Source organism: Leiobunum rupestre, chromosome 6 (genome assembly GCF_980474605.1).
Source record: "Leiobunum rupestre chromosome 6, qqLeiRupe1.1.hap1, whole genome shotgun sequence".
In the NCBI taxonomy this organism is placed as follows: domain Eukaryota; kingdom Metazoa; phylum Arthropoda; class Arachnida; order Opiliones; family Sclerosomatidae; genus Leiobunum; species Leiobunum rupestre.
This window is the reverse complement of record NC_143389.1, coordinates 60587151-60601812: the sequence shown is the minus strand read 5'-3', so window position 1 is coordinate 60601812 and position 14662 is coordinate 60587151. Positions and strand designations below refer to the sequence as shown.

The window sequence follows — 14662 nt, the reverse complement described above, 5'->3', positions numbered from 1 at the left end:
CTTTCTCCCCTCCTTCCTTTAAACACGGGCATCGCGTGTCTCACGAATTACGCCGGCTTAAGCTTTAGGAAATGAATAATTAGTAGTTTCGCGGGCAGACCGCCTACGACTTTTAAAAACAGCATTTTCTCACAATGGATACGAACGAGTAAAAGAAAAAAATAACGGTAAATTAATGCGTTTTTGCGGCGTGGACAATAAATTTATGGTAAAGAAAAGAGCGGCGAAGGTTAGGATGCACGAGGTACTATACACTTTCGACGCGCCGTTTTTCGTATTATTTTATGCAAATTAGAAGATTAAACGGGGTTAATTCGCAAAGGCGAGAATTTCTGACAATGAATTATAATTTAAAAAAAAGACGTCGTCTTAATTAAGTAACGTGGGACCCGGAAAACGAGGCGGCGAATGGTCATTTGGACAAAACTACAGTGACGGCTCGAATAAATATCCCCAGCAACTGCCACCGGAAGTTCAAACTTTACGCAGCCTATTCATCATAAGATTACGAAAGGCTTTTACTTACCCTACAAACCCAGTTCGTTTTCTAAGTAGAAACATAAATTCACATTTAATATTATTAAATTAGAAATTTATATCATTATTCATAAATAAATGTTAATTTCAATATTAATAAATAAATATATTAAATTAATTTCAATATTAATAAATAAATAAATATAAAATAATTTCAATATTAATAAACAAATATAAAACAATTTCAATATTAATAAACAAATATAAAATAATTTCAATATTAATAAACAAATATAAATTAATTTCAAAATTAATATATAAATATAAATTAATTTCAAAATTAATAAATAAATATAAATTAATTTCAATATTAATAAATAAAAATAAATTAATTTCAATATTAATAAATAAAAATAAATTAATTTCAATATTAATAAATAAATATAAATTAATTTCAATATTAATAAATAAATATAAATTAATTTCAATATTATTTAAAAAATATAAATTAATTTCAATATTAATAAATAAATATAAATTAATTTCAATATTATTTAAAAAAATATAAATTAATTTCAATATTAATAAATAAATATAAATTAATTTCAATATTATTTAAAAAAATTATTTTAATATTAATAAAAAAAATTAATTTCAATATTAATAAAAAAAATTAATTTCAATATTAATAAATATTAACATCAGCAATATTAATTAACATTTTTGAAAATTCTTAATTAATTAATATTACATTGTGACAATTCTTTAGCCATTAATGAAATAAAAAGTAACTTACAATTTGTTAGTTTTACGAAAACGAAAATTTGCTAATATGTTTTCAATGACATAATCGTGTATTTTATTTTAAAAATGTACACAAGGAGAATTGCTGTAGTTTCAAAATAAATACAAACAAAACCTTCGTAAAATACAAATACAAATACTGTAATAAAGTCTTAAAAACGGGATTTAAGCGAAATCTAGTTTTAAAAGTCAAATAAGTAAGAGCACGATATGTTTCAGTGTTGTAAGAACAATAGACGGGCATTGGCAGATAAAAATAAAAAGAACAAAAACCCTTCCCACATTTTTGCTTGGGATTCTTCAATCTATAAGATTCCGACTTTCGAATTATTCCAATTTTTTCTTCCAAATGCAATAAAGAAAGGGAAGTTTTTTTTCTATTTCCGTAATGCTTTTTTCCCCACTCTTCTCCTTCGGTTCCATCCATTTCTAATTTATTTCGGAGCATGACTTTGCAACGGATTTTTTTTTGGTTCGAGTGCGCTCGGAAGAATGTTCATTTTAAAAATCATTTTTCCGTCCGAATGGAGCCTCGCTCTTTTGATACAAATGGCGCCCGTTTAACTCCCCCTTTCGGTACGAAATACGTTGTCCGCTACAATGAAACGAACAAATTCACAATGAACGTGGGTTGTTGGATAGCTAGCGGAGGAGTCGGGAAGGGGTGCGAGTTAATTTGATTTAGCCCGGGGTTTCCCCTTCTAATTGGCAAACAAACATACGTCGGACTAGAATGTGGCTTTCGGGGGTTAATCTTCGCATTTCGCACCTAACCCCAATCTCGCGCCAAGAAATATTTCCTCTCTGCGCCCTTTCCTAGCGGCCCTATCGCATTCCCAATCTAAAGTTTTCCTCCCGCGTTGTAAGTGCGGTTACCTCGAGCGCAATTTAAGATTACGGCGCCCTCTCTCTTTATTTTTATCATATTATGAAAATATTCAAATTAACAGGCAAAACGTGTTCGGCACTCTACTCAAGATAGAATTTAGCAGACTACCTACGGTTTTCTCAGGGTCCCTTTCGCAAAGTTTGCATCATCTTCGGATACGTCCGTTAAAGCATGGTTAAAGCAACACCTCATCTTGTTGCTTTTTCACGTTCCGGCATACTAGCGAAAAAATGTTTTTATATTAACTATTCAATCAATGAATAGATTTATTCAGGGTTGAAAAAAACAGGTTTTTACAAAAACTGGTAAAAAGTGGAAAAAACCCTTTTCAGACTCAATTAATCATTGATATATCTATTAAGTTACTAATTTGCTCTCTGCTTTTATTAATTTGTTACTGAATTGTGCTACTAGATGTGGAAAAAATCATGGAAATTCGTTTTACCACACGGTTTTTAACAGGAAAACCATAGGTGGAAAAAACTATTTTTTTTTTAGTTATATTCGTGGAAACTAGGGTTTAAATTAAGTCCCTTGGCTAATGATATTACCGAAATAATGATTCATTGTAACCTACTTAAATAACAATAATGTACAATACAATGTTTTGTTGTTATCTTAACGATCGATTTAAACTGAGCGGTCGTCTATTAAATGTCAAAACCAGTAGCCTTAGCTTGGTGTAACGATAATTTAATCAATGAGCTGTAAACTATGTCGCGTATCGAAATTACACCGCGAAATCAATAGGAATTCTAATAGACCAAATGCTCAAACTAATCTTTAATATAAATATCAATAAACATATAATTAAATATATATAGACATAAAAATTTAACCGCTAAAAATATCACGACCAAAAACTCGAACATATATATGGCCATGAACTAAAAAATATGAGAAGGAAAACACCATAAAGTTTGAAACAAAAGATCGCGATGAAAAAAACGAAGATACAATAAAAGAATCGTATAAAATCCAAAACCCATCTTTTTCTTCTTCTCCCAAGGACAGCGAGGAAACTTTACGTGCTGCCCTCTCCCGCCCTTGTTTGTCATACTTTTATCCTTTACTAGTCGCGTCTCTTCCCTTTTTACGAGAGCAATCTGAGATCTAAAGAGACTTTAGACGTATATATAAGCAGGAGAGAGAGGGGGGTCCCCCCGATTCGATACTGCCATGTTCGCGGTTTTTCCGCATTATATATTTAAGGAACGATTCGCACGCGCCATACCTCCGGAACACGCGCCAAAAAAGTAAATTAGGGAGCAAAACGCGACCTACGTGATCGCCGGAATGTCCGCACCAACACATACACACTACCACCTTCCATCTTCCCTTCGATCTCAGCGACATCTCGCGTTTGGGAGGCGGCGAAAAAAAGAAGCGGTTTTCGTCGTCTTCATCCGAGTTATCTTTTCTCATCCTCCCGTCCGCCGTTTCTGCTCTCGCTCCTCCGACGAGAGATGAAGGAGAAATCGATATTTTCTTCCTCTCTTCTGTTTGATCGGATCCGTATTCGTAGGCCGCTCGGTAAACAGCGTCGGATGGAGGGTTATTATAGAAATCGCGAACGCGTGGAAAGAGGGGCGAGAAATGTGGCGCGTGAAGACTATAGCGCGCTAAGATTACACGCTTCTCGCGTCACTAGAAGAAGTTGCGTTTATGAAATCGCTATGATCCGAGAGGCTGGCTGCAAATCGCGCATCGGGGACCGATAAGGCGTGTTTTTTTACGAGAGCGTGAAGCGTCAGGATCAAGAGGATGGGGAAGAAGGAGAGGGGGAAAACGCGTGCCAATCCCGAGAGTGGGGCTGCCTCTCGCGGGCTCCTTATTGCAGTGGCAAGTCGAAGCAATCCGTCAAAAAACAGAGGGAAGCGGTTGGAATTGTGTTTGCCCAGCTAGGGAACAATATTCGCGCCCACGTAGACGATTTTTCCACCTTTTTGCCACTATATATTTTTTTTCTCGCACTTAGTCTCTTCAATATTTTTCATTTTATTTTTCCCCTCGCCGTTTGTTTGCTCTCCAGGTGAAATTTCAAACCGAGTGTTTTAACTTATAAGACGTCAGCCGTCTCGTAAGCCCGTGTTAAAAAAATACCCGTCATTTCGAAAACTCGCGGAAAATTAAAGTGGATTTCTGTAAAGAAGTTATCTTCAAATTTCAGGCGATCCTAAATGTTCGAAGAATCATTAAGGGATTAGGCTTAAAAAAAAGTAATTTTTAACCCTTCAATCTAACCTCTTGCGCGAATAATCCTTATAACGATAGAGATGAATCACGCTTTTAAAGGGTAGTAGAAGCGGATGTAAAATAAAATTGCTAAAACTGGTACGTTATTGATAGTAATTCGGATTACAAATTTTTTAATTATCCAATTTCTGGTCAAAACATCTATCCAACTGAGTTTTTTTCTGATGACTGTTATTTGTAATATCTAAGTTTGGGTGTTACAAAAAATTTAAATTTTGGTTAAAATAATGCTAAAATTATCAATAGACGAAACTATAGAGTCCAGGGGGTCTGAAAAGATGGTAGTCACGTGACTTTGTGGATAACTGCCACGCCATCTATACTACGAATTACGAACTATTTCTCATTTTATTTTGCTAATGGCGGTTTAAATTTTGATCGAAATTATCTAATTATTATTATTATTATTATTTAAAACATCTTGGAATAGAAAGGTGGAAGTTAATTAGCTGTCTGCAGTATCTGGAAGGAATCATTTTCTTAACCGTCGCACGGCCAACTAAGAAATCGAGTTACTAAATCGAAGTTGGATGTGATATGGTAGTCACGTGATTTTGTTTTCCCATTTTAACAAGTTGGTTAAGACTTCGTAGTTTCGCCTATTCGACAACTTAAGTAAAGCGGATTAAAAAACGCCAAACATCTTGCATATTATTAAGTACGGATTTGGATGTACTTTTCAAATATAATTAAAATGGCGCCTAATTAGGTTACGGACAGAGTGGCACGCATAATGGTGAATGCACCTTTTTCAATCAATATAGTCGCGTATTTGTAAAGATCAAAGAAAGGCCATTAAGTGGCAATACAGCGTGTCTCGAGAGGCCCCGGGTTAGAAGGACGCCTTTAGCGACTCAGTTGTCGGCATTCCTTTAGTAATTACGCACCCTTTTCACCCCCGCCAATTCCCACGCCAAAGAAATGAATTATTTTTCAAGTGGAAAGCTTTCGATATTGGGTACCGTGGTAGGCCTCACCCATCAACCACGCCATCCGTACACCGTACTAGAGTACAGTGTGGCACCTTAGATCTCGTCTACCTAGCTAGGGGCTTTTATTTATCGAGTTATAGAACGAGCGAAGGGTGCTTAGTTCCTCCCTCAGTCGCTAGGAGTAGGACGGGCTTATACATCTGGTACGCTTTTGATAAGACCCTGTCGTTTCTTTTCGGCGCGGTCCTTAATTACAACGGGAGCTCCGTGGATGAAAAAAATCCATCTTGAGGAAAGAGAATCTCGCGCTTTATCGGCGACTTCCTTTTCCTCGACTCGAGACACGCGCCGACCCCGAGGATTATTAGGTAACGTCTCGGCCCGCCTCGACAAAGATCCCGGGTTAAACCGATACACTGCTCGTTAGTAAAGCGTGTTTTTCCACCATTTTTTACAGCGAGCGTTAAAGGCGGGAGCGGAGCCGTCCATTGTTGTCTATTTCCCTCGTTAAGCCGTCTCTTATCGGCGGACCGAGTCAGGCCAATACCTACGCGCCCGCTATAAGGTATCACCATGGACACTGTTTCTCTACAGTGTCCATGGTATCACCTTAATTGCGCCTCGGGTGGGAGTCGCGTTTTCAAATGTCCGCGATATCGAATATCGGAGCGTCGCTGGGAAATAATATTTCATTCGCGGCGAATACGTTTCTTTCGCCCTTTGCCGACTATAGCGCGTATTATGGACCGAGATGAATTAATGATAAGAATGTTATTCCCTTCAACGTGTTCCCATTATTGGATTTCTTTTTCTCTTTATTTCGATTCGATCTAAGTTCGCACTATAGTCTTACAACTTGTTAGTCGATAGCTACGCCACAAAATTTTCGTTTTGAAAACAAAAACATTTGAGAGAGTTGGACGTTTTCGATTTTTCGAAATCTGGCAGCCTTGCCTGCCTTCCAGCCTGTATCTCCATACCGAAAATGGCCGACGATTTCGCCGCCGCAAATATTTCACTAAACTGATCGGCGGCGTTTTTTACCGTTATTTTGAAAAGTCGCTAGATGACTAAAGCTGGTTTCACACTCGACGGAAAATATGCCGGAAAGACGATAATAAACGCCGAGCTGAAAATTGATTCCCATTCGATATACCGCTAACGTCCAACTTTACGCTGCTAATTTTCCGTCGAGTGTGAAACCAGCTTTAGGCTTAAGGTGGTGCCTTGGGTATTAGCCTAGCTGATTATTTTTTTTTATTATTAGCGACTAAGACTATAGGCAACTGATTTCGGTGACTAACGTTTTATCTCTTTACTAATTGCGTAGTATGATAATTAAAAGCATAAGTATATAATATTATTCTATAAGTTTGTCAGTTTGGGGAATATTTTGCTGGTAGCTAGTATCGGAGTGACGTCATCGCAATAAGAAAATCTCCCTCTAGTGAGGCGTTGTCAAGGCCTACTTGTGACGCGTTAGCAAGTGGACACAAAACAGCAACAAAGCCCATAATGCAGTCTGTCTAAAACTTTTGTATGTGAAAAATAGGAAGTGTCACACTTATGTAACAATATTATACACTTATGTTAAAAGTTGGAAACCTTGTGGTTGCCAATCATCAACTTCAGTTTCACACTACGCGATTAAAATGTAGCTTAGTGTGAACGTAGCTTTGCCCAAAATTATCGGGGGAACGTACACCTAAGGACTGGCCCCCTGACCACCGCGCCGTTCTATGGAATATCCTCCAGTAATCGATATATTTTTCTATCGGTTACGGGTTGAATCGACCCATTTATCAATTATTTAAGCTAGTAATAGAAATACGCCTATACGTATAATAGACTGAGAATTTAACCTTTTCCGTATTCGTTCTTTCGCAGATTCCGAGTTCCTTTCGTGGAGCGGTTAGCTGTCCATTTGCATGAGTAGGGTCGGTGTGGTCGAGCGGTTTGAGAATGGCCGGATTTGTCGGTTCAATGTCCGCTAAGCGACCCTCATCCGCGTCACCGACAAGGAGTCTCTTGCTGTGCCTCGTCCTCGTAGCGTCCACCGTCGTACCAATCATCCAAGCCAGAAGAGGAAGAGGGGGTAAGTCATTTTTTGGAAATTTTTCTGTATTTTTACAAACCTATTCGCAACGCGGTTGGAACGCCCGAAAAGGTTCTCTCGAAACGCTCTATTGGTATTTGCACGGCAGTTAGACTAAGTAAGCAATAGGGCTTGAAATGTCTCGAAGCCAAGTTACTATTAGATCAACAACGAACCCACCCCGCCAACTTTTATTTCCTATATAACATTCAATTTGAAAATAAAACAAGGGTGGTTTCGGAGTCTCAACCACCTTTAATAACCGTTGCTAAAAGTTTAGGCCGACGATCTCCTTCCAGCCAAGTTGTAGAGGCCCGCGAGGTATGAAAAAGTCACTCATCCCCCACCGTTACGTATTGTTTGTTTGGGAAAAGTACTTTAATACCTTCCATTGTCAGGTCACAGCTTGCGGAGTCAACGCCATTTTCGATTCCCTCTCCAGCAACGCGCCCGAGGGTTCGCCCTGCCTCTCGGAGGATATTGACAGTCGCGCGAAGCTAACACGTGCCTGTCTAAAGGCAGTCTGTCTCCTCCCGCCGAGATAGAGCACGGACTTCTTCCTTTTCTATATAAAAGCCGCTTCTTTTACAATATATTTTCTATCCGGATTGCTCCGTAACGTTGACGAGCGGCGCCTCGTTCTCGCTCTTAATACGATGTACGCGCGAGAGTACGTTTGACCCATCAACGAGGCTGGAAAGCTCTTCTTTTAGGGGCTCGCGTCGCGTGTTCAGCCCGCGGCTGGCCACGTCAATCACGCCTTCTGCCGTCGGGGAATGGCGAAAGAGCAAACACCAAAAATTCCCGAGTCCTGTTGAGACCCGGCTGAGAGAGAAAAAGCTACAAAACGGGCTAGTCTCTTCGGCGCGAATATCGACTGGTTGGCTCGACGACGTAAAATTGCCACCGACGATCGGAACAAAAGTATACTCGTCATCAGGGACCGTTACCGGAGATGAAGTCTCGGAGACCTTTGGTCCCCCGGCCTAACCGTCTACCGACCACCCTGCCAGCTGAGGGTGCTGGCGAAGAAGTCTTTTTCACTGGAGGAGGAGGAGAAAACTACCGCGACAGATTGTGTCTGGGACTGCTTCGGAGAAGAAATACAAGTCTGGAAACTATATCTTTAATAGACTGGAGGGAAAATACTATCAGGGAAATGATATTAACCCGCTAAGAAGAAAAGTAGATACGGGGGAACTGCGTAGTTAGATTATACCTCGGCCACTTAATGATTAGACTAGACTAAGATCTACTCCGTTCTCTTAAAACAGTAGACTGGCGTATATCTAATGGCCGGATCTGATTTGATGGGGGTACGCTCTCGGCGGAATGTCTAGCAACCCGTTTTCCCGAACGCTTTCCCTCGAAATCAAATGGATAAGAGCGCCATGCCAAGGATAGATCATTAATAAACCTTTCGGAACACGCACCCGTTTAAAACGAACGCAGCCTGGATAATAGCCGAAAGAAACAATTCCCGTTACTTCACTCTTCACCGGCCCGTTTTTATTCGAACACTTGTACGGGCGTCAGGCCTAATATTGGCTAACTAGGTGTTTCCGTCGCTTAATGAAGATAAGGCCAAAAGCACTCGGCGTCTAGCGCGACTGAGAGACTGGCTAATGAAGATAAACATAACAACCTTTAACGGGAGAGGCTCGAAAAATAAATAGACATTAGGGATCTTATCCGCAACATCCGTATAGTAATGAAAATGGCGGTATCAGTAGTCAGAACAGCGCCTCCAATCTGTTACTAGTTTCCATTACGTCAGAAAGCTAGTAAATACGAAACAGAAGTAAAAATAGCCAAGTATAGAAAAGATAACTAGTAAAAAAAGTCTGCGATGAAGCTTTATAGAGCGTAACTAAAATTTATTTGCCAGCTTTGGATATAAGAAAGATAAAAAATTTATTAGACAAAGTGGCCCGGGTGAGATCTCTTGATTTTTTTAGCGCAGCGCCATCTAGGGGGGGGGGCATAATTCGATCCTATTTTTCCGCTAATGACGAACCCGCCTTCTCCCCCCCCCCTCACCGTAATTAGGCTTTAGTGCCACTCGCCCAAAACCCCCATAAAAGACTCTACGACTATATAGGATTCTCTCTCGTTTTATATCTTTTTGTTATCGGTTTCGGGGAACCTTCCCGTCTGAAACAAAAGAAAAGATGTAGGCTAACTATCCATTTCCCCATCACTAGGGGGTTTACAAAAGAAAACCATTTAACGCTGATGTTGCCTCTACGTGAAACCTTAATTCGCAATTTATTATTGGCGATTCGTTAGTTATTTCACTAGAATTGAACACGCGAAAGGAAAATTGTTAGTATCAGCCGCGCGGTGAATTACAAAAAAAAAGACTTCATCAATCGAGAATTATTGTGGAAAGTTTAAACCGGTTTGCTTGGAAATATAAGAGTAATTGTGTAAAAGAGGGTAATTATATTGTTTCGAAAAATGAACGGAAGATTCTTCGGGAAAATTTAAAGAGGGTTTTTTTAAACGAGTAAATCTAGTTTCATTCCCCCTCTAAATAAGAAATTAAAATTAGGCCAGAAATACTGGCACATCCTAATTTGAAACAGGATATATATATATATATATATATATATATATATATATATATATATATATATATATATATATATATATGCGTTACACGTAACCACATTCCAATATCTTATGGTAATTTGTTTGATATTTCGATGGTTTTAGGGGTTTTGTTTTGGTAAGTAAACACCTATGAATTTGCACCATAGCTAACAGTGACATCCTGTACAGGGTGACCAGACTTCCTATATTTCCTATGTTTTTAAAGCCTTCCTATAAATTCCTTTTTTTAACCCATTGAAAATGAAAGAACATGTACGTGTCATAGAACATCTAGTGAAAACACTGCCACATTCGAACAAAATCTTGAAATGTACGGGCTTTGTAAATCCCCTTAGTAATCCAATAAAGCAAGAAAGCAGTGTACAAAAAAATATATCATGTTCTAGGTGATTCGAGACAAAGTATACAGATATGCAATAATTTCCTATGTTTTCCTATATTTCGCCCATTTAGTTTCCTTTATTTTAAAAGCCTTTCCATGGTCACCCTGCCTGTATAATTTTTTAACTATTACATTTTCCAAATACCACTACCCTTATCGCGCTTAATTCAATATTGCAGATAATAAGTACGCTAAAAATACGTGTAATAGTACGTGGAGCGTACTTATGTTTTTTCAAGGCATTTCCTAAGCCTAATGACTTTCAGCTAGACGTAAACTTTAGAAGCGTTTAAAGGTTCTTAACCTCTAGTCTAATACGATTAATCTTAAAACCGTCAACTTCCATTTGGCCCAAATATTTTCGTACTCGTCGTCACTCCGCAACTTCGTAATCTAGCTTTTCTAACCTTCACACTTCTGAAGTTGAAGTGAAAATCGTGGTGAAAAGCAAAAGTGATAAGTTACGAAGTTGTAGGGTAACGCTGCATTTTCTTTGAATTAGAGAGAGAAAGACGTCTCTTTTAATTGGCGTGCTGAGAAACTTAATATTTGGCGGCGTAGGCGGTATTGCCAGCATGGGACTTTTAAGATTCGTAGGAGGGAATATTTTTTAGCTTCATTTTTGATTTAATGCGCTGTCGCGCTCTTTTTGAAATTAGCGTCAACATTTCGTCACTTTGCATTTTCGGCGAGCGGAGAAAACGGGGCGAAGAGGGTGTAGAATTTCGGGAAAGGCATTTGAAATGACAGTTTTTTACACCCGGAACTGAAAGTTCGTAATAGGATTCTCGGCGCTTCGTTCGATTTTTCCGTTTAAACTTCTCTAAATGGATATCCTTCATCGCTAATAGCTACGAGAAAAAATGCGGATTTCCCAGCGGTCGATGTAATTTATTCATGTTTCTTTTTCATACCGTGTTTATTCCGATGGGAAAGAAGGACGAAATTTCATTAGTAATAATATACGCGATATCGAGTTACTGGCGTCGTCTAAACCGCGAACACGAGACAATCGCTTTTCAAGATTACCGGGTCATTACATCAGTACAATAAAAACAAAACGTAATACGAAATAGGCTTAATCAATTCTGATGACCCTGAAAACTAAGTACTTAAAACAAAAGACACATTACAAAAACCTAGTATATCTAAATTTCAAAAACAAAAATGTGTTTTAAAAATGTCGCGACAGCGTAATAAAATATTCCCTATAATTTTGACTCTAAACAGATATTATTATTACGTTTTTCAGTATGTATTAAATCCAAAAATTTCCTTCCAAAATTATATAGTATTTTATTATATATTAAAAACCATGATAATATATGTTTAGTCCGTTTAAAGGATAGATTTTGTAACTCTGTCGCGACATTTTGGGTTTTTATTTTTTCAATTTTGTCTATGAAATTCTTTTCATAAGTCGTAAAATTTAATTTACAACGGAGTTTTAACAATTATTTATTTTAAATTGAAAACCATATATATTTATTTCATCATACTTTATTCAACCCCATGTGTTTTTATATTTTTTCTCCTAAAAACAATTATTTAAAAAATATATCAGTTTATTATTATATTTGAAGAATCTGTTAAGACTTTCTGAACCCTGAAAAGATTGTGGAAAATTTTAGTTTGGGATAAACACGCGTTTAGGCAGTATCCCAACAGAAGCTTGCAAATTAAAACATGCCCCAAAAACGCAATAAATTCTGACAGAAAATATAGCAGGTACGTGTCGGTAAAACTTCAACGAAGAAGACTAAAAATACGGTGTCATTACCCAAATTGGAACATCACATTATTCCGAGCCAAAACCCTTTTCGGGGATTAAATTTTTAACAACCGTGTATACAGGAAAAAACCCCAATTATGCCGGATACGCGTAAAGCTATCAAAACCGTCAAATCCTGGCTATTAATTTAAATATGACAAAAGTCGAGATGAAACAATCCGTGAAATTGAAATTATAAGCCACTATATGTAGAAACACTAACAAGGAGAGTACCCGAGGTGTTTATTACCGATTTTGTTCCAAGTCGGGCGTAATGTAGAGATATGAAATTTCCCAAAAGGAGACGTTGCACTACCCATTCGATTTGCCATAACAACCGAAAATGTTTTTGACTACTTAAAACAAAAAATCTCCATTTTCAAAAGCATTGGATTTTCTCGGTTTCACGAAATATTTTCTAAAAAAATTGAAAATCAAGAAATGGGTAATTTGGACCACATTTAGGTAAATTTCATCAAGTTTGGGTAAATTGGAACATTTTTGTGGTAAATTTGTAACCCTTTTTTGGTAAAATAAGGAAACAGATCTTATTTTGGTTTTAAGTGGTCAAAAACATTTCGAATGGGTAGTGCAACCGAGTGCAACGTCTTCCTTTGGGAAATTTCATATCTCATATAGGTCTACATTACGCCTGACTTTGAATTCAAAATCGGCAATAAACACCTCGGGTACTCTCCTTGTGAGTGAATTTGATCGTAATTAAACGATAAAACTGCAAAGTGCGTTGTTCACACGGAAACGTTTGCAATATTATGGTTCAAGCTTGGGCTTTGTTGGTAGATGCCTGGGATGTCACTAGCATTTTACCGTAGAGTTGTCGACGTCATTCGCGGGCAGGATAGGTCTAAATTATGTAACAGCGCCCCCTTAAAACTTTCGCTCGTCTCTATTAGATTTCTAATGATATACTTGTTGGCAGGGGGTCAGAAATGTCTCTATGGCCCCAAAACGGCCAAAGCTGATTTGCATTTAAATGAAATGGTCTCCTACCGTTTGCGGCTGTACGACCTGTTCAGACTCGCGGCACGTTTATTCAAAGGAAAAGAGAAGCCGGTAAACCGCATTGGCGGCATTGCTAATTCAAGGTACCTATCAAATCTCGAAGTCTACCTGACAACGTACGCTAAAGAGAAACTATTGCGATCCCATCATTCGGGACGCTATCAGATTAGAGATGTCGTTAAGGTCTGAACTATAACGTTCTTGTTTCTTCGGCTGGGAAAATATTCGCCATATTTTACGCCTATTTCTGTGGAAATAACTTTGGGGGGGGGTGTTTCGGTGGAACATTTCGCGCCTAAATGAGCGTCGTTTGTAATCGGTCTCAGCCGCATAGAGAGCCGCCAAAGTTTGGACCTTTACCATTTATATTCCACTCTTTCTCCCCGTTTTAGCGATTTCCCCCAAAACGAAAATATTCCAAAGGATTTGGTAAATCCGTTGAATGTGGCGCGTAGAGGACGTTAGGCAGGCGTTTTACTCTTACGGGCCCTATTAATTTAATTAAAATTTTGGCGTCTCCCTCGCCGCCATTCCCCGAAAGAGTAAGTACATAGTACCGCCGCGGTTCCATATTCGTTGAATATTCCCGGACTAATCATTAAGTCGCGATTTTTAGCCGAAGCGAGCGGAACCAACTTCGGCAGGGCGAAGATTGCGCCTAATTCTAATTGACATCATTAATACCGGTACATCGTCCGCCACCAGAGGGCCCAATTGACCATTTAAATCCCCCCCCCGCTCTAACCCTCCACGGCCGACTATGTACGTTAGCCTAATTACTTCGGGGTGGAAACGCGGGTATAAATTGGCCACAACTTTTACTCGTTCGCTCGTCCCTCTTGACGTCATTTTTTCATCTTTCTTTTTTGGCCTCCTTTAGATATGTTTCGCGTTTAAATTTATGGCAGTTCCACCTATATTAGCGATACGCAATCTGGCTAATTATTTCACCAATGGTTCCGCCAACCTATCTTAACTCCGCAGACCAGCATCCGGAAATTACTTAACCCCTCCGTCTCGCTTTCCAACGAGCCTTCGTTTCGTAACGGAAACAATGCCTTAAAGAAAGCGAGACGGATAAGTTAGCGACGGGCAGCGGACGCCTAGCTTAACCCCTTTTATATATTATAGAATCCAGGAAACATTTTTAAAGACGAAAGCAAACGTACATAACGCGGTAGCCTATAGCGCGTACCAATTTACTCCGATACTAGTAAAGGGTAGGGTTTAGCCGAAATGAATTTTTAATGTCCAGCTTTGGTCCGTACTTTGGAGTGAAGCCAACGCGTACTATATGTATACATGTATACCCTTATGATATATTCGAAAGCGACTCGGGTGAAGCGCCCGTTCTATAGCGGTATTTTCAGCGACGGCCCCGTCTCTATTTGGCCGTGAAATTAATGCAATAAGGTTT

The 14662-nt window shown here is 38.6% G+C and overlaps 1 protein-coding gene across 3 annotated transcripts in view; it reads left to right on the top strand.

Moving 5' to 3' along the window:
• The window catches only part of LOC149942904 (latrophilin Cirl-like), a 144383-nt gene that overhangs the window by 72989 nt on the left and 56732 nt on the right, over positions 1 to 14662 (top strand). For all 3 annotated transcript variants that reach the window (XM_090178466.1, XM_090178464.1, XM_090178465.1), the window contains one exon: positions 7246 to 7453. In XM_090178466.1, coding sequence (XP_090034592.1) covers positions 7321 to 7453 — 133 coding nt within the window. In that variant the 5' untranslated portion in view covers positions 7246 to 7320. The remainder of the gene's footprint in view (positions 1 to 7245; positions 7454 to 14662) is intronic.